Genomic DNA, 27,282 nt, shown 5'->3' on the forward strand with positions numbered 1-27,282 from the left:
ATATATATATATATATATATATATATATAATTTAAATTGTGCACAATATGTAAACAAAATATATGCGTGGAAGTGGCCTACTACGTTGACAAAAATGTACAGTATACAACAGAACACAGTGCATACTATAGCTATCCAACAAAGCATTGCATTTGTCAGTATATACCAACATAGACATTTTACACAAAAATGGATTAAAAAGCAAATTGGCCATATTTATTTTTAGACTATTTTAAGAAACGGTGGTCAGTATACAGCCAGGGTTCTCAACTCTGGCCCTCGAGATCCATTTTCCTGCAGAGTTTAGCTCCAACCCTGATCAAACACACCTGAACAAGCTAATCAGGGTCTTCAAGATTACTAGAGTTACAGGCAGGTGAGTTTGATCAAGGTTGGAGCTCAACTCTGAATCTCGAGGGCCAGAGTTGAGAACACATGGTATACATTATTGCATGGTAAGCACTGCAGTGCCCTAGTATTCCCTAAACATCTGAAGCCACACCCTCATGTCAATCAGAAACACCTGTCACATGATCACTGATAGCACACATCTCAGCAGTCAGGAGCTACATCAGGAATAACTTTAGCAAGTCCTCAGACTACAGTGTTAGTAGGTAATCTTCTTTATTAGTATCCATTGGGTAAATTTATAAAAACAAATGCTTTATTCAGAATTTAAAGTCAAATCAGATGAATGATGGCTTATAAAGCATTTTTTCAAACAAGATTGTATTAAATAGGATTTTTCTTTATGTCTTGAGAGAAATATTTTCTGCTCACCAACGCTGCATTTATTTGATCATAAAGGCAGTGAAAACAGAGAAATTATTACAATTTAAAATGTTTGCTATGTGACTATATTGTCAAATGTAATTTATTCCTGTGATCAAAGCTGAAGAAACTTGTTGCTCAAGAAACATTTCAGATTTTTGTCAATGCATTTTGAATCATACTTTTGTGGAAACTATGATATACTACTATTCAAAAGTTTAGGGTAAGATAATAATCAGAAATGTGTCTTGAGCAGCAATTCAGCATATTAGAATGGTTTCTGAAGGATCATATGACATTGAAGACTGGAGTAATGATGCTGAAAATTCAGCTTTGATCACAGAAATAAATTACATTTGACTGTTCAGATAGAAAAACTATTTTAAGTTGTATTAATATTTCACAATATTACTGTTTTTACTGATTAAATAAATGCAGTCTTGGTGAGCAAATCCTGATTCCAGACTTTTACAGATATATTTATATTTCAGGTGCCACATGATGTTGGAGTGCTCAGACTCGAGCCGTAATCCAATTCAATCGGATTTTCCATACTCATTTTCTGAGGACGGTCAACTGCGACACAAAGTCACCTGTGAACCCTACAGGTTCACCTTCAGACTTGATGACGTCCGTGGAACCGAACGGGAACATCACAGCCTCTGTCACTACATCACTCAGCACATGTACGACCTCTTAGAGAGGAACTTTCACCTTATTAGGGTGCATCTCGAGGAGGACGGTTTTGTATTCATGAGTCCAGGAGCACTGTATCAACCTGGGAGTCTTCTGGTTCTGATTCAGGACTGGGGAACAGTGCGGAGCGGAGTGTGGAGCTGGAAGCTTTCTGCTCACGAGGGACTGGAGCGAGGCAGTCAGATCCCGTATCTTCGCTGGGCTGCGCTGGAGTCATGTGCCGTTATCATAATGAACCCTAACGAGGGTGGGAAAACTCTAGAACATCACGTCCATCTGGTCTGGGAACGCTTAGTTTCCCGGAGCTCCGCTGAGCACATTTTTGTGGTCGCTCACGGCTATGGAGGCTTGGCTTTTGTGGATCTACTTTGCTATCAGCTTGAAGAGGTTCAGCGTCGTGTGAAGGCTGTGGCTTTCTTGGATTCGTCTCACAACCTGTGGCATCAGCCGTTGGGAAAGGCTGGACGCGACTGGCTGAAATCCCACTCCAGAACTTGGATTCTCAGCACCAAACCCCTGAATCGCTCCGTCGGGTCTCTGAAGGCCGGTTGCCCGCAGATTTCCGCAGGTACTCAGTGCCACGACTCTGCGCCTACCATCTGCATGGAGTCTGTTTTTCGCTTCTTCAGCAAGACCATCAAACCTAAAGCCACGCCAACTCCATTTGAAATCATCACCAGGAGTAAGAGCCGTGCAAAGGACCAAAACAACAATTTGATATGATCACACAAATGGACTGACCTGAAGGGTTTCTGAAATAAATAAAAGACTTTGCATCAAAATGATCATTTCTGTCTGATTATTGTAAAAAAAGACTTGTTTCTTCATGAGATTTGGAGAAATGTAGCATTATATCACTTGCTCACCGATTGATCCTCTGCAGTGAATGGGTGCCGTCAAAATGAGAGCCCAAACAGCTGATAAAAACATCACAATAATCCACATGACTCCAGTCCATCAATTAATGTCTTGTGAAGCAAAAAGCTGCATGTTTTTATGAAACAAGTCCATCAATAAGACATTTACAAAATACGAGACTATAATCCATAACGCTTCCTCCAGTGAAAAAGTCATATGGTCTAAATCAGAAGAGAAATATGCACAGATCAAGCACCGTTTACAAGCCAAAACGGTTCTAAACAAAAATGTTGGTGGATTTTGATGTGAGAGGACAATTGGGGATGGATAATAATGCTTCCTCACTGCAGGAAGCATTATTATGGAATATGGCATTTTAGCCAGAAGTTAAAAACGTCGGGATGGGGATGGGGGGTTTCCAAACATGCAGCTTTTGACTTGACTTAAGATATTAATTGATGGACTGGAGTCGTGTGGATTACTTGTAGATTATTGTGATGTTTTTATCAGCTGTTTGGACTCTCATTCTGACGGCACCCATTCACTGCAGAGGGTCCACTGGTGAGCAAATTATATAATGCTACATTACTCCAAATCTGATGAAGTAGTAAAAGTAGTCAAATAGAACTGAAAAAATAGTTTGAAGTAGTTTAAAATTACCATCAGTGTCATTAAACTTCTAGAAGTGTAAAATCAATATGCTTTACTTTGAAAACATCATACAAAAATTTCACAATACGCAGAATAAATACATCAGATTGTAATTTCCACAGGAAACTCTACATCCTGACAAAGCTCACTTTAACTAGTCACTCTGTCAGAAGACGTGATTCTTGACTCTAATACTGTTGTGTAAAACTCAATGCTAGATGTCATGGTACAGTAGATCATATTTGGGAACGTTTCTTGGGTCGATTGGGCTTTGGACGATCAGTTTTCCTCTCATGGCGCCTCGATAGATCACTTCAATCAGATCCATGAAGTCCTGTTTGGTTTTGAAACTTCCCACAAACTTGGTATGATCTGGAGATCTGAATGGAAATAAATCAAAATCTGAGTGGAGTGATATGAACAACTTCAGTGAAATATCAATTAAACCGCTAAAGAGGAAATTATGACCGCTGAAAAGTATGTGCCAGAACATGAAATACCATGATTACTTATGCATCAAATTTATCTTTTTTTGTTTCCAAACACTTCTTTGGAAACATCCATTTCAACAGAAGTTAATTTTAAAAGGGGTCATGTGATGTTGCTAAAAAAAGAACATTATTTTGTGTATTTGGTGTAATGAAATGTGTTTATGCGGTTTAAGGTAAAAAAAAACATTTTCCACATACTGTACATTTTTGTTTCTCCTCTATGCCCTGCCTTTCTGAAACGCGTCGATTTTTACAAAGCTCATCGGTCTGAAAAGCGAGGTGTGCTCTGTTTGGCCAGCTATCCAGTGCATTGTGATTGGCCGAATACCTCAAGCGTGTGATGGAAATGTTACGTCCCTTACCATATTGTGATGCCCTGTCAGGCCAGAACGACGATTCAAAAACATTAAAACCCATTATAAACGAGGCATTTGTTGCATCCAGTGGGGACCTAATTACGGATTATAATGACTTATACTCTCTTTTTACACGTTGCATTGCATCGTGCCACTTAAACATAAAACCATGTCTGCATTTGTGATCGGAGAAATGACAAACAACAAGCCCTACTCTACACTGCTCAAAACTCACGTTTGAATCATCAGTGGCAAATTCTTCAAATTAAAAAAAAAAACGTACTTACAGTCTGTGAGTCAGAACAGCCGGCATTGTAGTCTACTCTACCAGGATCAGGAAACAGTCCTCCATAAAATGTGCTGCACACATCTGAATATTTGGGTTGAACTGTTCTGGAACAGTGTTGTAAATACAACTGAACCACTGATTTCTAGTCGTGTCCTCTTTTGGAAGGCCAAACAAAGTAATTTCGCTTTCACAACAAAAAAGCTTCACACACGGCGGCCTAGATTGAGCAGAGGACGGGGGCTAGAGTGAGGAATGGCCGGAGGGCTAGAGTGAGCAGAGGCGGGCGGGCTTGAGAATGGTGCGGCCGGCTGATTCGCCGGAGCGTCCGGCGGGCTTGCGGCAACCACATGTGATGACCCCGGGCTGGACTCCGCTTCGTCCACGATGAAAGCCGATCCACAGCGCGAAGATAATGTATTTCCTCAGCGACCGTACGGATCAGCTCTAGGCATGACGAAGCGGATATCGTCCTCTTTTGAAATGCCAAACTAAGTAGTTTCACTTTCACAACGAAACACAGCTCCTTCACGACATGGCGGCGGTGGTGTTCGAATGAGCCGTTTTAGGTAGGCGTGGTTGACTCAACTTTCATAAAGAATATCTCTTTGGATTTGAGACTTTAGTCTTTGCAACTTTACAGATCTTCTTTATGCACCAAGAGCTTGTAACACTCCAAAGAGAAAGAAAAAATTGTAATCGCATCATATGACCCCTTTAAACGTCTCACTTTAACCACATATCCTGTGTTTGTACATTTTTGCAAAAACATATCCTGTTTTCTTTGACTCCGAGACAAACGTGTGTGACTAATGTGACTATCACATTAATAGTGAAATCAAATGAAAATGATTTGATCTTGCATTGAATGCAAACTTGATGTACCAGGAAAAAACAGTGTCTCTTGTAAACACACAAATAAACACAGAAAGTGATGTCACATCCAATTTAAATGGATAACATATAGAAAAAAAAAGAGCCCATATGTATCAACACTCACCCATAGTCAACCTTCATGTGCTGTCCGTTGAAGAAGAACACTGTTGAGGGAATGAAGCTGATGTCAAAGTATCTGGTATAAACCGGCACCGTGTCCACATCCACCAGATAAATGTTGGCCATGTTACTCAGATCATGAGCCGTCTTTGACAGCTGTCAATAACACAAATACAACCATATTTCACCATATTTAACATACTTCAATGAAAGCTTAGATTTTTGTGAATATTTTGAATGAAAGATTTATTTTCTTTGATCATATTTACCAAGGGGTCAATATATATTTGAGTAACAGTTCATGACGCTTTAAATTAATTCACCCAGAATTATGAACAAAATTAACTCAATATCGGGAATGCACGCGTGAACTCCACCGGATGTTTACTAGAGTGTGGCGCACCGCTATATATGAGCTGACTAGAAACGCTATCAATAGTTCCTACACTCTGTACACAACTCAACATAAATGTTGTTCCTGTTAGTGATATTACGTATTCTACTCTTTTAAATTGCATTAACAAATATTAGCACATTTGCGCATTCAAACATCTTTTTTTAAATATTCAATTAAGTTACAGACAGCTCATTTAATAAACGAATGCAGCTTTCTGCACGGTCAGCTTTTATTGTTGCACACCGACATCCACATGACAGCAGGCAGCGTGTGTCCTTTTGAGGGTCCAGTGACTTCCGAGTGAAGATACAGAAATGTATCTGACATGGTATATTGATGTTACTTTAATGTGTGTGAATGTGATTACAGATGTAGAGGAGACCGGGGCCAGTTGTCACGGTTCTGTTATATCTCTGTAACCACTGGTTGAATTCCAGTCCTGTAGACCCCCTGTTCCGCACATTTTGCATGTCTCCCTTATTTAACACACCTGATTCAGATCAGAGCTTTGTGAACTGAATTGATTGTGTCAGATAAGAGAGACATACAAAATGTGCAAACAGTGAGTCCCCAGGACTGGAATTGAGAAGAACCACTATCTGTAATTATCAGGTTTGAGTTATAAATAGGCCTACTTGCTTTCTCTGGCAGAGTTAATTGTTGTTATAATTTCAAACGTATATCAGCCCTATCTTGCAATTGTGTGTGTGTTTGTGAATTTTGCCCCTCAAACTAAAATTAGACCTTCATTTAGGTCAAACATTGTTTTTGTGATACCGTTAACATTTTTGCTGTTTCATAATATAGTATATATATATATATATAGCTAATATTTAGTCTTTAAAATTAGCTGTTCCATTAATTGCAGGTTAACAGTGACAACTTACCACACAATATGACAACATTCCACTGTATGAACTATTTTTTTCCTGGCCAGTAACAAAGGAAATGTTCAGACTCTTTTACTGTAATCAAAAATGTATTGTTTGTGTCCGTTTCATATGGTTGATTGGAGGGAAAATTATCTGAAATTCCCAGTGGAAATTATATATATATATATATATATATATATATATACACACACACACCGATGAGCCATTATATTATGACCACCCCCATTATGTTAGGACCAATGAGCATGCCTAGCAACCAAATGGTGCCGCTGGTGCAGTTCACAGAGCAGTATATACATCACCCGAGGACTGGCTTTTGGTCAGTAGAGTGTTTGGTGTCAGAATGGGAAAAGCTGCTGATTTGTGGGAGTTTGATAAAGGACAAATTGATGGCACGGTGCCTCAGAACTTCGATCTCAGAAACAGTGTGCCTTGTGGGTTGTTCACGTGCCACTGTAGTGAGTATGTATCAAAAGTGGTGCATGGATAGCCAAACGACGAACCGCCGTCCACAGCTTATTGTTGCCAGAGAGGAGCGGAAACTGTCGCACATTGTTCACAGTGGCTACAAGGCCACCGTGTGACAAATCACCAGCAGCTACAATAGTGGTGACCAGGGCAGTGTGTCACAGCACACAGTTCACTGCAGCCTTCTGTATATGGGCCTGCGTAGCCATCAACCCAGCCGAATCCACATGCTCCCTCAACAAAGCATTAAATGGGTTCAAGATCATCAAGATTAGAGTGTGGATGATTGGAAGAAAGTGGCCTGGTCTGACGAATCAAGATTCCTGGTGCATCACGTCAATGGCCGAGTGCAGATACACCGATTACCAACAGAGGTTATGGTACCTGGATGCACTGTTGGGCGGACACAGGCCAGCAGTGGCGATGTTATGCTGTGGGCGATGTTTTCTTGGAAAACTTTAGGCCCCATTATCCCAATGGCACAATCCCTGACAGCTGTTAGGTATCTGAACATCGTTGCAGACCAAGTGCACCCATTCATGGCAACTGTGTTTGTTGCCGGTGATGGCCATTACCAATAGGATAATGTGCCATGCCACACTGCCAGAATCGTCAAGGAGTGGTTTGAGGAACATGATGGTGAATTTCTGTTAATGACTTGGCCTCCAAATTCACCTGACATGAACCCAATCGAAAAGCAGGTTTGCACAACATCACCATCACTCCGCAATGTATGGGAACTGGAGGACCTGCTGTTGACATTATGGTACCAGAGGTCCTACAGGTTATAAAAGCGAGCTGTGCCGTACCATGCAGTGGAAAAGCGCCATTAGATAGTTGGTCATAATGTAATGACTCATCAGTGTGTGTGTGTATATATATATATATATATGTGTGTGTGTGTGTGTGTGTAGTACATAATATAAAAATTATATAAATTGTCCATTTAAAAAAAATAATTTGAAAGTATCATAATATAATAAAAAAACATTATATACATGTAAATGATATACTAATAAATTGTGACAAATTAAGCATAAAGCTATTTAAGAAATATAACTATAAACATTATAATTATAACCATTATAACTATAAATATTCACTGCAGTATGAGTGTGACTAACTAGTCCTGTATCATAACTCAATCATGGCCCTGCTGTTTGTTTTTTTTGGTGATCCAGACATCGTTGTGATGCTGTAGGTGTTGGAAGTGCAGTGATGATGTTCCTGCGCTCGTGTTCACTGGCCGTGAGATGCAGCTGCTTCAGAAAGCCACGCATCACAATCAGACCCTTCAGCTCCAGCTGGACCGCCAGGAAAGACTTCGCAGAAAACAGATTTGGATTTGGGGAAGTCAGTGATGAGATCTCAATGTGCTGCAGGAGGAGAGCAAAAGCCCGAATCAGTCAACGCTGGAATCCAACCGTGAGCTGGTGGAGATGTGGCATCAGGCGGGGAAGTTTGTTCCCAAGAACATCAAAGACGAGCAGCTGGAAGCTCTCACTGAACTGATCACCAAGTCTGCCAAGAAGAAATACCTGAAGTTTCTCGCTATTAAGGAGTCATACAAGATCTCCAAGAAGGAGAAACAGGAGAGGAGGAAATCTGAGAGGGAATCGGATGGAGAATTTAATCGAGAGGAACCCAAGAACAGCTTCCTGCTGAAGATCTGGAGCAGCTCCATGGATTGCCTTCCCAGCTGGCAAGTGGCGCAGGCCATGCACTTCGGCCAGCCCTGGTTTATGACATGAGCTACGACCAGCACATGAGCCGCAGAGAGATGGAGAACACCGCTGCGCAGCTGATGGAGAGCAAAGGCTGGAACCGCCGTGCCGCAGACCCGTTCCACCTGCACTTCTGCGGCCAGACAGTGCATATGACAATCGCCATGGATCGCACACGTGGGACCAGCTGCTGATCACAGCCACTGAGCGCAGTCATGTGGAGCTGTTTCCTCAGCAGGACCTGGTGTACCTGACAGCCGATTCCCAGCACGTCCTGCACACGTTCGATCACAGTAAGGTGTACATCATTGGCGCCAGAGTGGATCGCTCCATTCACTCGGGCGTTTCTCTGGCCAACGCCAAACGCCTCAAACTGGCCACGGCGCGACTCCCACTGGATGAGTATCTGGACTGAGACTGTGGAGCCAAGAATCTGACCCTGGATCAGATGATCCGCTTCCTGAGCATGCGGAAGGACACGGGAAGCTGGCAGAAGGCGCTGGAGTTTGTGCCCAAGAGGAAACACAGTGGCTTCCACCAGCAGAGCAGAGGAGTCACGAGAACCACAAAGAGTCGCTTCATCCGGAACGATTCATCAGAGATCCACGTCCCCACTCTAGTTCAGAGCCACAGGAAGAACAAAACAGACGGACACAAAAAAACAACAAGAACCACAAAAAAGGTGGGAGGATCGTGATTAATATTGTATCATTTTTTTGATACTGATCAATAAAAATTATGATTTCAGATGACTGTTTAAGACAACTGAAATAGTATTTTCTTGTAAAAAGTACATTTTCACACTAAATTCTCATTCAGGCCTGATTTATGGACATTAGAATTTTTACATAATTTTTATTTACGTTTGCAGAAAACACCATCTCATTCTTGTAATGCATCGATGATAATACAGCATAAACTAAAGGCAGCACAACAAATATAACCATGTTTTATAAATAGCTCTCAATAAAGTGTCTTGAATATATTGACAGTGCAAAAAAAAAAAAAACAGGATTTATTTTCTTTAAGTATATTCTAATTTCCATTTTCTTTAATTTTGGGCCACAAATAGAGCTGGAAATGTTCTGTTCAGGGTTTCATGAAATTCATGATGGCATCAGTTTCAGCTCTGCCCGTGACGTTTTACTATTTTAAACTGGTAGGGAAAGTGAAAATGATCTTCTGGTTTAATTTCAAAGAATCATTGCATTAAAAATACATTTAGAAATACACAAGAAAAGAAAAAGGTTTCACTCCAAACTGTTTATTTTGGTAATTTAAGAGAGAGATAATATAGAGAAGATATTCTTGAAATGCTTTAAAAACACTTTATACACTGTGGTCCAGGAAAACATTTAAATGTCTGCCTAGAGAACATTCATGAAATATGAAAATACAGTGCAAATACAGACATCACAGAGCAGCATCATCATTCACTGCATTATATAAATGAATCCTACACACTAAGCTCATACCTCTCTCTGGCTGTTTTTACAGAACAAAAGCCATAAACATACAGAACATTTTAAAATCTACATCAGCAGTTCGTCATTTACTCACGTTTCACACACACGTATGACTTCAAACATGGGATGTTTAGCAGGATGCTTCTTTTCAGATGTGGAATACTGCACACATATTACACTTTCAATGTGCTTTTTTTTTTGACATTTTGGATCTGATTTACTTTCACTGTATGTAAAAACATTTCTAATTATTAATTTCTTACCATTCCAATTTGGATTGGAATTATTTTGGATTATTAAAAATTGGATTATTATTTTCTTATGAATTCATTTCTAACTTATTAATTTCTCATTATTACACTAATAATTAATTTCCAATGATTAATTTCTTATTCTAATTATCGTTTTAATCATTTCTAATTATTAATTTCTTCTTATAATCATTTTTTTTCCTAATTAATCAAATTATTAATTTCTAAATAATCTAGTACATTTTTTTTTATTAATTTCTTCTTATTAATCAAATTATTTCTAACTATACTCATTTCTTATTATTAAACTTTTTTTTTTACTTTTGAGTGAATAAATATAATCATGCAGGTGTGAAACATGAGGAGGGTGAATAACCGATGACAGATTTACTCCATTAAATCAATCTGTCCAGTCTAAGAAACCTCAAACGCGTGTGCGCCACCATCCTCCACATCTGAGCCTGACGTTTAAACACAGGAAATCACATACAGAGACGATCAGTGAGATCATCTGTGCAGATCAAAACTTCAGCGCTGCATCTGCTGCGGAGTTTGTGAGATTTTTCTTTGGTATTTTCATGAGAACAGGCGTGAAGCACACACGGAAGGAAACGCTCATAATACTGACTGAAGGTGCACGTGTTGATCTGGAGTCGTGATGGTCTAGAGCACGATGAGCTCTCCGTTACAGCGCTCGCAGCAGTTGAAGGTGATGTTCTCATAGCGTGTGTATGGGTGGAAGCGGCCGATGCTCTTCTTACTGGGCAGGAACGGGGAATGAACCGAGTCAGACGTGGACGGGTCTGGCTCCTTCTCAGAGCAGGATATGGGGTCTAAACTCCGCAGCACCTGAAGAAGATGAATCATGAAGGCTTTCAATGGCAAAAACAAGTTTCTGCAATGACCTGGAAATGCTTTCTCAAACTAAATTATTATTAATACATTTTTAAATATTATACTAAAATATTTATTAACAATTATAATATAAACAATATTCTTATTTCTTATTATTCTAATTATTACTCTAGTTATTTCTTATTATTAATCTAATTAACATTATTATTTATTATCTTAATTATTATTTTTTATAATATATATATTTTTTATTAATTATTATTACATTTCTTATTACTGTATTTTATTACAATAATCTAAAATCTTATTAATAAAATTAGTGATTTCTAATTAATTACTTTCTTATTATTCTAATTATCTAATTATTATTTGTGACCCTGGAGTCTCAAGTCGCTGGGGGATATTTGTAGCAATAGCCAAAAATACATTGTATGGGTCAAAATGATAGATTTTTCTTTTATGCCAAAAATCATTAGGACATTAAGTAAAGATCATGTTCCATGAAGATATTTTGTAAATTTCCTACCGTAAATATATCAAAACTTAATTTTTGATTAGTAATATGCATTGCTAAGAACTTAATTTGGACAACTTTAAAGGCGATTTTCTCAATATTTAGATTTTTTTGCACCCTCAGATTCCAGATTTTCAAATAGTTGTATCTCGGCCAAATAATGTTCTATCCTAACAAGCTCGTTTATTCAGCTTTCGGATGATGTATAAATCTCAATTTCGAAAAATTGACCCTTCCGACTGGTTTTGTGGTCCAGGGTCACATTTATTAATTTGTAATTAATTTCATATTATTGAATCAATTTCTTAATCAAATTATTGATTGTCTTATTCATTTCTTATTAATCAATCAATTTCTAATTATTAATTTCTTCTTTAATTCATTAATTTCGAATGAATTCATTATCTGAGGAAGAATCTCAGAGAAAGAGCGCACCTTCTCAGCCATCTTCTCGGCCGGTGTGTTGCAGAGCTCTGATCTCGGGCTATTCTTCACGGCGCCGCTGCCGCCCACGTTTCCCAGCAGGTGTGAGTTGATGGCATCTGCGAGCTTGTGATTGGCTGCGGCCAGTTCTCCTGTGCTGAGTGGCTGAGCACTGGGATAATACGTCTGCTGCCGACCCCACTGCAGAGACACCAGCAGCTGCTCCAGAGACCTGCACATCACGTGCAAAACATTAAAACACCAGCCACACAAATCATAGGGAAAGGAACATTTGAAGTTACATTTGCATTACTTTGTCAGCTGAATGAAACACTCAGATTCATCACTAGCATGATTTTTACATTGATTTAAACATAAATTAGTTATTTTAGTATAATCAAGGCAAGACCAGTGTTTTTTCATGCACTGGACAGTTTTTTGGTCTATTTTGCACCTGTAATTTCAATTCCAATCCATATCTTTATAGAGTTTTTTTCTCTTACATACGCCAAACTTTTCAGTTTTATTCCTCTCTATTAGGGCTGTCAAAAAAAATTCGAATTTTGAATATTCGTCGAATAGCCGTCAGGCAGCCTTATCAGTGGCGCACGAGATGCGATGACGGTGTATGCATCATTGATTGCATTTGAATGCTTTTGTTAGCCTATCCAGTTGAAGCCACTAGATGCGGCGCTGCTACGTTGTTCATTCATATATTGCGGAAAACGAGTGCATCAGTGTGGTGATGACGTTGTCTACGTCAAAACTGAAACCAAGCCGTTCACAAAGAACGCATATTTATCACATTTTCTAGAGGGACATCTATCAGCGTTGCACTCTCGTCTCTGCACAAGAGAGCGCCATGTTTAGAAAGCCATGTCAAATTAATGCAAGTTCAACTTTTAAAAAACATGTCTAAAGACGTTATGGCGGTTTTCCCCCATCCCACTGTATCTCATGTTTTTAAATGAAGAAAGTAGCCTACTCTTTGTGATTGGTTTTCGGTCCATACATGCATGGTGCTGGGGTTTTTTCTAATTGTTTAAGCAACTTTATTAATTATATATGGTTTATAAACATTATTTTAAACATTATGCACTTTTTTTTCAAAGATAGTCGTGTTATTTTATTACGCTTTGAAGAAACGTGCATAATATTTTGCTCGATGCGCCCTCTTGTGGCCTCAAGAGAGAAGCCAAAAGTTTTTTTCCCCCCTAACTGAAATGATGCCTTTTAAATTCGAATATAATTCGAATTTTGATAACATTTAAGTAGAAAATTCGAATTTAGTTTTTCAGTCATTTTGACAGCCCTAATCTCTATATTCTGAAGGCTTTTACTGAGGGGTTTGTTCATATATCATTCACACTGATTTATGCAACATTTTATACCTAAAATCATGGTGAAAATTTATTTGTTTTCTGTCTGTTGACAGTATTTTCTGGTTTATGGAGTGATAAAACCTCTGGAAAAACCTTTAATCCTAATACGTCAACAAAATTAAACCAGAATTATGAACCTGGCTTTATCCAAATTTCAGATTTATGTGCTGAAAATGCTTGCTAATTGCTGCATATTTAATTAAATAATGCCTCATTTGCATATTTAAACATAACATTTCAGAAAACTTGTAATACAAAAAAAAATGCTTGCAGTTCTGGGGAAGTTGATTGATAGGTGATATCTGTTAGTTACTTTTTTTTTTTACCCTATTCACCTGTGGTGCCTTACTTTAGTACACACAATTTATATATATATATATATATAATTTTTTTTCTTCTTATCATTCTTAGTTTTTTTATGCCTTTTATGCCTTTTAAATGTTTTTATTACTTTTTTCAGTTTTAGTTTTACTTATTTTAGTACTTTATTAGAAATGCTGCCTGGTAAATAACTGAAATAACAACATTTTGTATACTTTATTTCAGTCAGGAAATGTTTTTATTGGTTTTTGGAGGTGAACTGAGGGAAATGTCGTCACCTGTGTGTGTGCATCATTTCTCTGGAGAACTCGTCTCGTTCTCGCAGCAGATCCTGAATGGCACACTGAGCGTCTCTGGTCTGCCGCAGTAGAGCTCCTCTGGCATTGGTCAGTTCCTCTGCCATCACACTACAGGAACAAACACACATGCATGACCCTCTTTCCATGAAATACAAAATATGATCAAAGAAAAACAACATTTTCTCCCCATATGTGTTCTTGACACTTCTTAAGCTGGGAGCTAATTATGCATACTATTATCTATAATATGCATATAAAAACATGAAAAATATTATAAAAACTGTAATGTTAAAAATAACACTGCAATAAGTAATTATTAAAAAAAATGTACATAAAAACAAATAAATAGGTCTTAAAAGCACACCGTTTTGTAACACATCCCACGTTTCTGATTTAAGTCTTACCGGCTGGCGAGGAACTTGCTCCTCCAGACGTCACACTGAATGCTCATGCGCTCCAGTTGCTCGGCCGTGTGTGACAGGCTCCGTCCCAACGCCTCGTTCTCCAGGATCAAATGGTTGTTCTCTCGTGCGAGACGCTCAAAGTGATACTGCAGGTCATCGCCTACAGATGCCACCAGCAGCTTCTTCAGCTCACGGTTCACCTGAGAACACGTTAAACCCGATTAAACCGGACCAGATCAACATATGCTATTGGATAACAACATGCACAACGATTCAATAATCAAAGACATTTATAATATTACAAAAGATTTCTATTTTAAATAAAACGCTGGTCTTTAGAACTTTCTATTCATCAGAGAATCCTGAAAAATAAAATGTAGCACGGTTTCCACAAAAATATGAAGCAGCACAACTAATGATGCTAAAAAAAATTCAGCTTTGATAACAGGAATAAATTACATTCTACAATATATTCACATAGAAAACATTTTAAACTGTAATAATATTTTACAATATTACTGTTTTTACTATATTTTCTGCACCAAATAAATGCAGCCTTGGTGAGCAGAAGAAACATTAAAACCAATCCCTACCAACTTTTAAACGGTTATATAGATACACAAGAACAGGATCTCCTTCACACTAAGTCAAACTAATGCATCCACTGTGTGTACACAGTCAGAAATGTATGTGGCAAACATAAAGCCATTCTATATTGATTATTACACAGTATAAGCGAGTGTCTGACCTCCGTCTGGACCCTGAGCTGGTTGGACAGCCCCTCTTTGTCCTGCAGCAGACGGCGCTCTGAGTTCTGCAGTTTGTCCAATGCGCTCCGGTAGTCCAGCGGCTCTGAGGAGGGTGATGGTGGACGCTCATCCCCATGCTGAGGGGATCCTCTGTCCTCAATGTGAGGCCCCACATGAGTGCTCCGGCTGATAGCGGCCCGGGGAACCACGATCCTCACGGCCTCCACCTCCATACACGCGTCTCTGCTCACCTTCCCCAGGTGCAAGACTCCCGGTGACTGCACCGCTGCTGCCACCACTCTTGGACTGTGCTTCGGAGTACCCATCTTCAGGAGCGGAGCCTCTGCGGAGAGCTCAGGGGCCACCGGAGGCTTGTCCGTCTCCATGCCATCGCCAGGGCCACGGACCGCCACCACGGACACATCTGAGACAGGAGACATCAGAGAGATTTACTGTATTCTGCACGTGTGTGATGTTCAGACTGAAGTTACTGAACTGTATATCAGCAAACGACAGACGGATGAACTCACCTTTGACGATCACTTCAGTAGACATGGCTGCAGTCAGGGGCCCTTATTATCTCCAGTCAAGATGACACAGGCACCACCTGTAAAAGAAAAATCCCATTTTAATTAACAGATGTTATATTTCATGCAAATCCTATACAATTTTTTTTTCAAATAAAAATGTATAATGCAACAGATGAACTCTACACAGGGACATTTTTAATAAACAATTATTTTACATAATACAATTTAAATTTATATGTAAACTTTATTATTTATTTTTTTAAATGCTGCAACAGATGCATAGAAAAATAACATTTCAAAGAACTAATTTGACATTTTATGCAAAAATATTTTTTTATACGATCCAACAGTTTATGTGACTCCTGCACAGCCCATAAGAAAAACATTTTAATTAAGAATTTATTTATAGTAATTATATTTGTCTATTTTTTATGCTAATTGTGTACAAAACTTATATTTAGATTATATTAAAAATGATATTACAATTTTATGAGGCAAAAGTCTAGATACTCCTGCACAGAAAATATTTTAATAAACAAATGTTATATTTTATGCAAATTGTTATACAAAAATGTAGATTTTTATTAAAATCTTATGATGTAACAGTCTAGATGACTCCTGAGCAGAACAATTATATTTTAATAAGCACATGCCAAAATTGTATATTTTTAAATGAAATTCCAAGATACACGTTGACTATTTTATTGTTTACTAGCTTAGTAGTGTTAGACGACCTCGGAGTAGTTTGAATCAAAATGTGACTAACAAATCAACAGACTAGTAAAAACAAATAACCATTCATTTAATCAGGATTGATCAAGTTAAACGAGTTTATTGTCCTGACTGGATCAAACCTGATGAACTCATCTTTGTTCTACAATATGGGCGGTTTACATTAGTTAGTCAACACAACTAGTTAACTTACCAGCGGAATGAGAAGACGTCTATGCACAGAAATGTATAGAGACATTTCTCAAAACATAAACACGTGCTGATAAAGAGAGTTTCGACCTTTGCGCTGTTTATCTGGGCTCGTTTATCTGGTTTGTGGTTCGTTTGCGTAACACAGCAAGCGCTTGCTTCTAGATAATAAAACCGAGGATGTCATGCAAAGCTCTAAATCTCACAAAATAATGACGAGATGAATGAACTTCCTAAAGGATTAATGTTAGGATTACTGCTTCATAATGAATTTTGCCACGTACCTCAGAGCGCCGAGCTCACGAGCGCCATGTTGAAACCGGAAGCAGCTGATCGCGGCCGGACAGTGTTGCCAGATTGCAGGGACGATTTCCATATTTTCAATGTAAACAGTCAGAATAAGACCATTTAAATTCAAAAGGTTCCCAACAGAAGTGATCGGAATAAGCAACGTAATTAGCAGGTGTTTTCACACTCGTTCATGAGCACACCATGACAGTCAAAACCGTGTCATTCATCGATACATATTGTGCGAGGCTAATCTAGTCTCATTTTCAGTTTCGATTTTGATTAAATTATTTAACTGTGCTCTGATTTTAGAGTGACAGAGATTAGAGGCTTCTTGTCATCTGAGTGGAGTCACTCTTTACCGTGCAATTATTTTAGGCCACTCTGGCATAGTGATCACTTGAATATACAGCTATACATTCAAAAGTAGGGATGGGCGGATCGATCCTTAAGTATGGATACTTTCGATCCTCACATAAAAATATCGATTCTGAAGTGCATTTTTTTAAACATTAATTGTATTTACTTATCAAGAAATTCGGTGCATAAAATAAGCTTCTAAGTGGACAAAATTGACTATATTAGCGAATAATTGTGTTGGATAGAACCATTTCTCCTGCTCATCGGAACACACGCAAATGCTGACAAACAGAACCAATCAATCACAGACAGCGTTCATATTATAAGATTTTCTGAAGGAGAATATGACACTGAAGACTCTGGAAACGATGCTGTGAATACAGATTTGTTTTCAGATACATTTTAAAATATATTAAAATAGTTATTTTTAATTGTTATATTTCTCAATATTGGTGCTTTTACTTGAAAACCGCCAAAAACCGACCACAAACCATCCCAAATTTTTTCTGAAGGATCATGTGACACTGAAGACTGGAGTAACGATGCTGAAAATTCAGCTTTGATTACAGATACATTTTAAAATATATAAAAATAGTTATTTTTAATTGTTATATTTCTCAATATTGGTGCTTTTACTTGAAAACCGCCAAAAACCGACCACAAACCATCCCAAATTGTGTCCACCCGCCCAAACCAATTTTTATCCGCACAATCAAATTCACAACCGCCCAATCTGGCAACACCGGTGGCGGAACGGATGAATGGCGGAACTATTGTGTTCGGTACGTGTTTCCGGGGACTCGCCCGAACGCGTCAACCGGTTGTTATGGTTCTGATTCTGTGAGCAGGTCTGTGGGAGATTTGTATAAAATATTTAAACAACTGTTCTTAAGCATATTACAATTAAATAAGCTTATTAGAAACATCAGTACGCAGAAACGTTCTGTTGCAATATTAACTGTTTACTCATTTTAATCACAAATAATAGATTTATTATCACTGTATTGTTGATGTATTTGTGTGTATTTCTACTTGAGTAGCCTGCATAGAGTTTACTCTGCTCTATTCGAATCTCTGTCGTATGGAATACAGTTTCCGCCACACAAGAGAAAATCATGATTTGGTAAATCATAAGATCGTAAATCATAAGGGGCAATCGTGCCTAATGGTTAGAGAGTCGGACTGCGAACCCAAAGGTCGTGGGGTCACACTGCTGCTGCTGCTGCTGCTACTACTACTACTTCTTCTTCTTCGTCTTCTTCTTCTTCTTCTTCTTCTTCTTCTTCTCATAAATTTGACCATTTTAATCTCGTTATTTCATTATTTAGACTTTTCCTCATAGTTATGACTTGTTAAGATCTCACGACCAGTGATCCAGGACGAATGTGAGAACAGCACGTCTAAGCAAATGACCCGGTGACCTGTTAAATACTCTCACAGGGTCCTGTAAAACTCAAATGAGCCTATTGTGACCATCTCTGACTGTGCCTGCCTGCCACTTCTCTTTCCTGACTTTTGCATTTTTGCTTTAAATCTACAGAAATGCCGTTGTTTTTCCATTTAAACAATATGCAGGATATCTTTTGTTTGGTGCTTTTTGATCGATAAAAGGCTGATGGGAAGTCTGAAAAGAGAAACTTTATTGTACAATAATGGCACAGTAGTTTTAGTTATGTCACCTTTCCCAGAACCTTCACTAAGAGACACAGTTTTCCTCAAAAACACAGGCTACAGAAGGTCAGTTAAAGATGCAGGACTCCGTAAGGTCCCGTGGCATTGTGTGAGCTTTAAATTTACGTGACATTTCTGTGGACAACGGCCGGTGATCATTGAAATTCTGTGTTAGTCTCCTAAATTCCAACCACTAGCTTTTAAATGCTGCTGTTTTTACTCGGCAAACAAAGACAAGGACAACTATGCTAATTTCTTCATTTGTTGACTTTAATCACCGTCTGAAGGACTAGATTTCCTTCACATTTTTTTTTGTGATTAAAATGTACACATACTTTTTGTGTAGCAGATAGCAGGTATGCATATTTATGCATATAATGCAAAAAACAACATTTAATACAAACTATATACAGTTGCCAAAGCCTTATAGAACTAATACAAAATAAAAATAAAAAACAATAATTTCTTCTTCTTCTTCGTCTTCTTCTTCTTCTTCTTCTTCTTCTTCTTCTCATAAATTTGACCATTTTAATCTCGTTATTTCATTATTTAGACTTTTCCTCATAGTTATGACTTTTTAATCTCATGATTTAGATATGTATCTTTTTATTGTAACCTTTTCTCATCATTTTGACTTTACCTTATAATTTATTTTTTTTTCTCAGAATTTTTACTTTTTGTACATTTTGGCTATTTTTCCTCATAACTGCTGCTTTTTCTTATAATTGTAGCTTTCTCATAATTTTGACTTTTTATTCTCATAAATACAGTTTACAGAAGCATTTTTTTTCTTATGTGGTGGAAATAGGCCTTTCTTGTCATGGTTCTGCTTTACATTGTGTAGAAGTTAAAGATGAGTGAGTTGATCATGTTTTTTGCAGATGTGAGCAGGAGTGATGGGAGTTCATGGACTGTGGAAACTCTTGGAGAGCACCAGAAAACCCATCAATCCAGAAACACTAGAGGGGAAGATCTTAGCTGTTGGTATCCTTTATTGCAGGATTTACTCTTTTAATGAAAACCATTCTGTGAGTAAACAATAGGGTTTGTATAAATTTGGCTGTTTGGATCCATGACTCACTCGTCATAGATATCAGTATCTGGCTGAATCAGGCGGTCAAAGGTGTGCGGGATCGCGATGGGAATGCGGTTCAGAACGCCCATCTCCTCACGCTCTTCCATCGGCTCTGTAAGCTGCTGTTCTTCCGCATCAGACCCGTGTTTGTGTACGATGGAGACGCACCGCTGCTTAAGAAACAGACGCTGGTGAGCTTTAGCAGCATTATATATGCATGTAAAACCTGAGCGTGGAACAGGGAATGATGCTTCAACATCCTGAATATCCTCAGGCCATCAGGAGACAGCGGAGGGAGGAAATGAGCCGTGAGTCCAAACAGACCAATGAGAAGCTCCTCCAGACGTTCCTGAAGAGACAGGCCATCAAAGCAGCTTTAGGGGATCAAAGGTAAGAGTCCTAAATCATGTTCAGTGACAATATTCCAAAGAAAAACATGCTCAGCAGTGTTGGGTAAGTTACTTTCAAAAAGTAATTAATTACTAATTACATAATCAATATTGTATTTAAATTACTTTTCTAATTACTCTGTCTGAAATTTAATTTTATTACTGAATACAGGGCTCGTGAAATGGCTAGCCCGACGTCCCGGGGCTATTGTGTTTTCCAGTCGGGCTACTAAAATGTATCACAACTCTGCCCGATGGGCTATCTTAAATGCAGATCAAACTTCAAAAGGCAATGATGCCATTGAATAAATATGAGCGCTGCAGGTTTCAAGTCAAAACGGATGTCTTTATTTGAATGTATCTGAAGGGAACCGACTGTCCTCAGAAACGTGTAGTTGGCATTTCAATTTTACCTATAATTCCTGATAAAGCAGCGTTTATGAGCGCGGAGCTGCTTTGTGTACAGCCGTTACCGGTGGAAACCGCAATTTTTCAGCGCTCCTAAAGCGCCACCTCGTGGCAGAGAATGAATTTGCATTTCCAATAAGACTTTCTTTGTGATTATGGTCAGATCAAAGCAAATATCAACTTTACGCAGCAAACCCACAGAGTTGTAAAAGAGAAAGAAGTTAATGTGCCTTCTAAAAATCTGAACAATTAACACAGTAATATTTCTAGGTTTTAAATTGACAATTTATATGCTTGATTTATCCCTTTTCATAAAAATGGTATAAAGGCTCAAAGTGCTGTTGTATAAGATTTTAGTTTTTGTGAAACCCGGTATCTGAACTCTAAATCATGTAATTTTATGGCTCAATACTGTATGTTACCACAGACATTGTCCAACCCCACTCATACTGTGTTCATTTTACTTCCGCAGCTCTTAAAATGGGTCATAAATTGCCTTAAATTTATTTTTAAAAATTCTGCTGATACCCTGTAAATAGTAAAATACAATTCCTTCCTTCATATTTGTTGATATTTGTGTATTGAAAATATTTTTGATTGACATTTAAACTCCTATATGATTTTCTATATTTAAAAAAAAAAGGTATTTTTTTTATTTGGGCTAGTTAAATTAATTTTTGGGCTACCAAAATCTGAAGAGTACCTGCCCGAAGGGCTACCAGAGATTTTGAAATTTTGCGAGCCCTGCAATGGGTAACTTAATTATTCAAATCGTTAATTACATCTAAAAATCCCTATAAACCTTAAAGCATAGACAATAGAAATTAAACTCTTTATTCTTTGAGTTAAATATGAAATAGTTTAGCCTTTTAGTTTTAAAACAACTGAAATACGTAAACATTTGAATAAAAAATGTAACCTTTGGTTAATAAATAGAATTACTTACAGCTTGATAAATATTACATGTATCAAGCTGTAAGCATTACACTTTTCAAAGCAATACCATATTTCATACACACTGACATACTGTACATGTAATTGCAGTCACTAATACTAATTTTACTTACTCCTAACAAAAAAACAACAACATGATTTTGTACTATCATTCATGCACATATGCTTTGTATTACCACACAGTACATAAACAACATTCTGATATTTTATAAACTAAATTCTATTTGCTTAGCACATTATAAACACTGTCATCTGAAAGTAGATCTAAACATTTCTAGACTGTAACATTCATCATGCTGCAGTGTAAACATGCACATTACTTAATATCTATATTGTATTATATAAATCATATTTTTATTATATGATAGCAAAAAAAATTACATCCTTGTTTCATACGACATTTAGCCTATATGTAATAAGTTGCCTATATATATATATATATGAATGTATATCATATTTCAGCATATTTCACTCGTTTGCACATATTTTCAGTTTGGCAAGATGTTTAGGAAAAGCCCAACTAGTAAAATCCAAAATCCATAGTTTATGTAAAAATAACACGTTAACTAATGTAAGAAAGAATAAATTACAGAAATGATCCCCTCTGCTAAATAAAGCCGCGTCAGATCGCGTTGTTCTTCTGAGGTGCATTCCGGCTTATTCCTCATAGCAGGTCTTCTTCCAAAAACAATGAAAAGTAGATGAATCTTGATTTTTTAAAATATCTTTTTTTGTGTCTAGGTGACGAGGGCGTTTGCGCGCAGGTATGGCTGCAGACAATGAGCTCTGAGACGGGAAAGTCTTATATATATATATATATCTAGGTGATGAGGGCATTTGCATACAGGTATGGCTGCAGATAATGAGCTCAGAGAAGGGAAAGACTGTTCCCCGCTTTAATTTCATACAGATTACATAATCAGAGAATATTCGTTTTCGATTTGAATTGGTTCATTTAAAAGTAGACACTTCAAGTTTTCTATAGACGTATCTCTCATGTCTGTGTGTGAAGTATTTGCTGAGTTTTGGTTCGTTTTTGTGACGCGTTTCAGAAAGAAGTTCACGGAGACCGAGACGGCAGAAAGCGCACTCTGTTTGATTTCTTTATTTGACAAAAGTTGTCAATTTACACAAATAAAAGTATACCATTTATAGATTTGGTTGATTTTCGTCTTATCTGTATCTGAGTATTTTAGGTTCTTTTCTCTGTTATAAGGAAAAACTGCAAGTTTTTAGGGTTAAAGATGCAACATTCAATTTTACCTTTAGACTATAAATTTCGATTTCAAATTCAATATTGATTTTAGAACTGCTGGAATTATTTACAGTATGTAACGCAACTGTAATTAAATTACCTAAAATGAACAGTAATCCCTTACCAGTGTTCATTTTGACAAGCATTTTTGATTTAGTCTTAAGGCTGATTTATACTTCTGCGTCGGACCTACGCCGTAGCTTACGCATAGATGCTCACCCATACGCCCTAGCCTGACGTGCACCTCTCCAAAAATCTAACAGTGCGTCAATTCTACGCAGACCGCAAGCGCTGTGATTGGTCTGCAAGAACCCCTCCCTCCATATGTACTTGAGTTTTGTGTGTGTTTATGTGCACTTTAATATATTTTAATGTTACACCTTCTTATATAAAATAAAACAAAGCAAAGAACAAGTGTCTTATCATTTATTATACTACATAGCATTATACATCAGTAGTTGTCCGCGACAGACAATGTTGATCTGCCGTGGTACAAGTCCTTGTGGAGATTGAAAGAATGCCATCATCTCCTGTTCCGTTGTGGTCTCCTTTTTGTAGTTTTAAATAATGATTTAATTATTAAAATAATGCTTTTCCGACGAGCCGCTTCTTCTTCGGCTTTTGCCGTGGTACTGCGGGTTACACCAGCAACATGCCGTGGACACTGCTGACTAGCGGTTTGCATGTGTACTGCACGATGACGTGGACACCAACGCAGAAGTATAAATGAAAACTGACACATAGCCTACGGCGTAGGTCCGACGCAGAAGTATAAATCAGCCTTAAGTCTTTATCTTGAGATGAAAATGCTCAATAGTCTTAGTCACATTTTAGTCATTTGAGTCTTTCATAGCTTTAGTCGACGAAAAGTCGTTGCATTTTTGTCAACTTTTAGTTATTACATTTAGTCAAACTGCAGTTGCCAACATTTATTTTGGTAGCTATTTTATATGTAGTCTTCATACAAAAATAGTCATTACTTCTTCTTTCTTTAGACCAAATCAATTAAGCTTATGAGAAATTTGAATCAAGGATTGAATTTGGAAAAACTTGAATAAATTATGACAATTTCATTTTTGGGTGAACTATCCCTTTAACAGCAGTGAAAAGGGAGCAACTTAAAAATTATAGTTGTTCATATATATATATATATATATATATAATAATTTATAATTTTTGAAAAAGAAGCAGAATAAGACAAATACGAAAGAGATACAAATTAAACAAAATTTTCAGATACAGTAGGTTAGGTTTGCTTAACATATATATATTTAACATCTTTTGTTGGTTAACATTAATGACACGGATAGGTACTTAATTAGGAATGCAGTCCCTTTAAGACGGAAGGCATGCATGTAATGTAATACTGACACGCTTTCCGTTTTCACCCACCTGTTTACGTTCACTTAATCCATAACGTACTGTATTTACGTGAGATACTCTACACGATAGACATTTGGACTACTGTGTGTGTATTTGAGCACTGAGAACTGATCGCGCGCTGTATATGAGAACTGAAGAAGTAAAGCGTGCACAAGAGAGCACTTTTTTCTTGCAGCCATTTGTAAATTCTATGGGTCTGGCTTCCGGTCTCATCTGCATCCACTCCGTCCAGCTATTTTTAGCTGAACAAACCAGTTCGTTTTGCTGCTTAATATTGAAAGTTGGTGTGTCTTATCATATTATTTTAATGTATTATCTTAATTATGAACACACTGGTTTGTAGTGCAAACAGTTTTACCATTTACGGCACGTTGTTATTCTCCTCTTTTTTTTTCTTTTTTTTTTACCTATAGTGGCTAATGAACCGGGAGTCTCACCCATAGGCTTACTTCCGCGTTGAAGAAAAAGGTGGATATGAGAACTGAAGAAGTGGCGCGTGGGAGAGCACTTCTACCAGCGCGATTCCGCCTATCCCACCTTCACTAATTTTAAAGGGTTAGTTCACCCAAAAATGAAAATTCTGTCATCAATACAGATCTGGTGTAATGACGTCATGTTATCTTAAATTGTGTTCCCGAAGATGAATGAAGGTCTTATGGGTTTGGAACAACATGAGGGTGAGTAATTAATGACAGAATTTTCATTTTTGGGTGAACTAACCCTTTAAGTTAATCGACAACGAATTGTGACTCCCGGGAAAAACGGAACGTCTGGTCACTTTATCCCTACCCCTTCGGGTGCTGAGGCCATTGTTTCAGATCGCTAGTTTGCATATGCAAACGCCCCTTATCCGATTACAATCCAATGACAGGGACGCACATTTTGAAGGACAAGACAGTAGCCTATAGGATGTATTTTGAATGTCTGGTAGTCCTCAAATAACATTATAGTCCTGTCTCGTCTTGTTAACGAAGACGCGGCATAAATTTCGTCATAGTTTTTATCATCAGATATTAGTTTTAGCTCGTCAACTTCTCATCTTAGTCACAGAAAAAATGTTCGTTAATGAATATTTTTCATCTTCGTTGACGAAATTAACACTGTCCCTTACTTTACTTTTTCAGTGGATAAGTAATTTATTTACAGTAACGTGTTACAGCCAACACTGTGTGCTCTTTTTCCACAGTCAAGAGGCGATTCCCAGCCTGTCATCTGTGAAACGAGATGAGCAAGACGACATGTACATTCTGCCTGCACTTCCTCCTGATGAGGACAGAGACAAGAGCAGGTGAGATCATGAGAAAACACCAATAAGACATAATGATAATGAAGAAACATGTTTTCATTTGTGTCTTTGTAAATGCTGCTGTAGTTCAGAGGAGGAAAGAGATGGAGACGAATCGCTGCAGACCTACAGCAGATTCCAGGTGAGATCAATCACATCCACAGGTTTTTATTTATTTATTTATACAGTGCTTTTCACAATACAATTTTTTTCAAAGCAGCTTTACAGAAAACCATGATTAAGGTTTATAATATCTTAATATCTTCATGCCTTATAGTCACATTTATCAGATTAGAGCTGGATGATATTATAGTTATTTTATGACAAATATAAACAATCAAGCAGTTCAAATTTGGACTTATTTCATAATTTACATTTGGTCGTAATTTTGACTTTTTACTGATATAAACATGCAGCCGAGCGTATCTCATACGTCTCTGATTTATTATTTTTTGTCTCGTTCAGGAAGAGATCTATGACAACCCTAACTCTGTAGACATCAACTCTGAGGAGTTTTCCCTCATGCCACCGGAGATCAAGCATGAAATCTTAAAAGAAATGAAGGAATTCAGCAAGAGGCGACGCACGCTGTTCCACAAACCCCCAGAGGTTCTGCCGTTCATATCATCATTACAGTCAGCGGCACATTATTATCATTTTGAACACTAATACATTCCTCACCTTATCTTGTTAAACTCTTGATCCTGGTGTCTCAGAGGTCAGGTGAGTTCTCGAAATATCAGTTGGCGGGTCTCCTGCAGAGGAACAAACTCAACCAGCGTCTGGAAGGAGTGGAGCAGGAGATGAACCAGCGCAGCTCTGGAGGAGTGGAGCAGCCGTACGGCCAGAACAAAGACCATGACATGGAGATCCGCCGTCTGGTGTCAGAGGACTCGTCACACTACATCCTCATCAAAGGTCACTGGTGTGGAAAAGTTAGAGTGCCATCTGCACATATCTGTTGCTTAGTTTGAGTTCATCTACACTAGCATTCATTAGTTTAGTGTCAGTTATATTTATAATGTTGTTGAAAGAAGTCTGCATTTATTTGATCAAAAATACAGTAAAAACAGTGAAATATTATTTCAATTTAAAATGTGTTCTATGTGAATTTATTGTAAAATGTAATTTATTCTTGTGATCAAAGCTGAATTTTCAGCATCATTACTCCAGTCTTCAGTGTCACGTGATCCTTCAGAAATCATTCTAATAGGCTGATTTGCTGCTCAAGAAACATTTCTGATTATTATCAATGTTGAAAACATTTGAGCTGCTTCATATTTTTGTGTAAACCATTATACATTTTATTTTTCAGGATTCTTTGATGAACAAAGTTCAAAAGAACAGCTTTTAAAAATATATAAATCCTTTGTAACATAATGAATGTATTTACTGTCACTTTTGTTCAATTTAATGTGGTCTTGATGAATAATAGTATTCATTTCTTTAAAAAAAATAAAAAATAAATTATGCTGGTTAATGGTGACGTGCAGCAAATTTTTTTCAGGAAGG

General features: G+C 37.6%; 5 protein-coding genes across 9 annotated transcripts in view; 3 read left to right on the top strand and 2 right to left on the bottom strand.

The window, feature by feature from the left end:
- Window positions 1-473: 473 nt before the first annotated feature.
- LOC107557254 (protein FAM172A) lies at window positions 474-2,249 on the top strand. Of its 4 annotated transcripts, none has more exons than XM_016240609.1 (2): window positions 474-614; window positions 1,263-2,249. In XM_016240609.1, exon 2 carries the CDS (start codon window positions 1,270-1,272, stop codon window positions 2,188-2,190), a length of 921 nt encoding a protein of 306 aa, XP_016096095.1. In that variant the 5' UTR covers window positions 474-614; window positions 1,263-1,269; the 3' UTR covers window positions 2,191-2,249. The 4 variants fall into 4 exon arrangements, with proteins under 4 accessions (XP_016096095.1, XP_016096097.1, XP_016096094.1 ...); XM_016240611.1 differs by having other exon boundaries at window positions 474-606; XM_016240608.1 differs by having other exon boundaries at window positions 475-610.
- Window positions 2,250-2,893: 644 nt separating this feature from the next.
- txnl4b (thioredoxin-like 4B) lies at window positions 2,894-7,498 on the bottom strand. The gene is made up of 3 exons (XM_016240603.1): window positions 7,439-7,498; window positions 5,110-5,261; window positions 2,894-3,356 (listed from the first exon to the last, which is right to left on the bottom strand). The coding sequence occupies exons 1-3, from the start codon at window positions 7,496-7,498 to the stop codon at window positions 3,191-3,193; spliced, it is 378 nt and encodes a 125-aa protein (XP_016096089.1). The 3' UTR covers window positions 2,894-3,190.
- On the top strand, window positions 6,072-9,424 carry trmt10c (tRNA methyltransferase 10C, mitochondrial RNase P subunit). Its single transcript, XM_071582310.1, is given in 6 exon segments — window positions 6,072-6,103; window positions 8,036-8,185; window positions 8,187-8,235; window positions 8,237-8,597; window positions 8,600-8,722; window positions 8,725-9,424. Coding segments are annotated over 5 exon segments (1,197 nt in total). The 5' UTR covers window positions 6,072-6,103; window positions 8,036-8,081; the 3' UTR covers window positions 9,285-9,424.
- Window positions 9,425-10,601: 1,177 nt separating this feature from the next.
- Window positions 10,602-16,975, bottom strand: blzf1 (basic leucine zipper nuclear factor 1). The gene is made up of 7 exons (XM_016240627.1): window positions 16,707-16,975; window positions 15,782-15,858; window positions 15,251-15,675; window positions 14,503-14,702; window positions 14,078-14,206; window positions 12,109-12,328; window positions 10,602-11,153 (listed from the first exon to the last, which is right to left on the bottom strand). The coding sequence occupies exons 2-7, from the start codon at window positions 15,804-15,806 to the stop codon at window positions 10,968-10,970; spliced, it is 1,185 nt and encodes a 394-aa protein (XP_016096113.1). The 5' UTR covers window positions 15,807-15,858; window positions 16,707-16,975; the 3' UTR covers window positions 10,602-10,967.
- Window positions 16,976-18,016: 1,041 nt separating this feature from the next.
- The window catches only part of ercc5 (excision repair cross-complementation group 5), a 30,580-nt gene continuing 21,314 nt past the window's right edge, over window positions 18,017-27,282 (top strand). Inside the window, exons 1-8 of one of the 2 annotated variants that reach the window (XM_016240625.1) lie at window positions 18,017-18,198; window positions 19,903-20,005; window positions 20,112-20,287; window positions 20,371-20,486; window positions 25,672-25,773; window positions 25,858-25,912; window positions 26,236-26,379; window positions 26,487-26,688. In XM_016240625.1, the coding sequence (XP_016096111.1) occupies window positions 19,918-20,005; window positions 20,112-20,287; window positions 20,371-20,486; window positions 25,672-25,773; window positions 25,858-25,912; window positions 26,236-26,379; window positions 26,487-26,688 (883 nt within the window). In that variant the 5' untranslated portion in view covers window positions 18,017-18,198; window positions 19,903-19,917. The remainder of the gene's footprint in view (window positions 18,199-19,902; window positions 20,006-20,111; window positions 20,288-20,370; window positions 20,487-25,671; window positions 25,774-25,857; window positions 25,913-26,235; window positions 26,380-26,486; window positions 26,689-27,282) is intronic. The other variant, XM_016240626.1, reaches the window with a different exon arrangement.

The sequence above is a fragment of the Sinocyclocheilus grahami genome, unplaced genomic scaffold, assembly GCF_001515645.1.
Source record: "Sinocyclocheilus grahami isolate Dianchi unplaced genomic scaffold, SAMN03320097.WGS_v1.1 scaffold595.1, whole genome shotgun sequence".
Classification (NCBI taxonomy): Eukaryota; Metazoa; Chordata; class Actinopteri; order Cypriniformes; family Cyprinidae; genus Sinocyclocheilus; species Sinocyclocheilus grahami.

Coding starts and splice junctions, on each gene's coding strand:
- LOC107557254 (XM_016240609.1), top strand. CDS start 1,270: ATGATGTTGGAGTGCTCAGACTCGAGCCGTAATCCAATTCAATCGGAT.
- txnl4b (XM_016240603.1), bottom strand. CDS start 7,498: ATGTTCCTCAAACCACTCCTTGACGATTCTGGCAGTGTGGCATGGCAC. Junction 5,262..7,438: donor CATGGCACATTATCCTATTG/GTAATGGCCATC, acceptor TGTTATTGACAG/CTGTCAAAGACGGCTCATGA. Junction 3,357..5,109: donor CACATGAAGGTTGACTATGG/GTGAGTGTTGAT, acceptor ATTTCCATTCAG/ATCTCCAGATCATACCAAGT.
- blzf1 (XM_016240627.1), bottom strand. CDS start 15,806: ATGTCTACTGAAGTGATCGTCAAAG. Junction 14,703..15,250: donor AGCTCAGGGTCCAGACGGAG/GTCAGACACTCG, acceptor ACGTGTTCTCAG/GTGAACCGTGAGCTGAAGAA. Junction 12,329..14,077: donor GAAATGATGCACACACACAG/GTGACGACATTT, acceptor CGTGATGTGCAG/GTCTCTGGAGCAGCTGCTGG.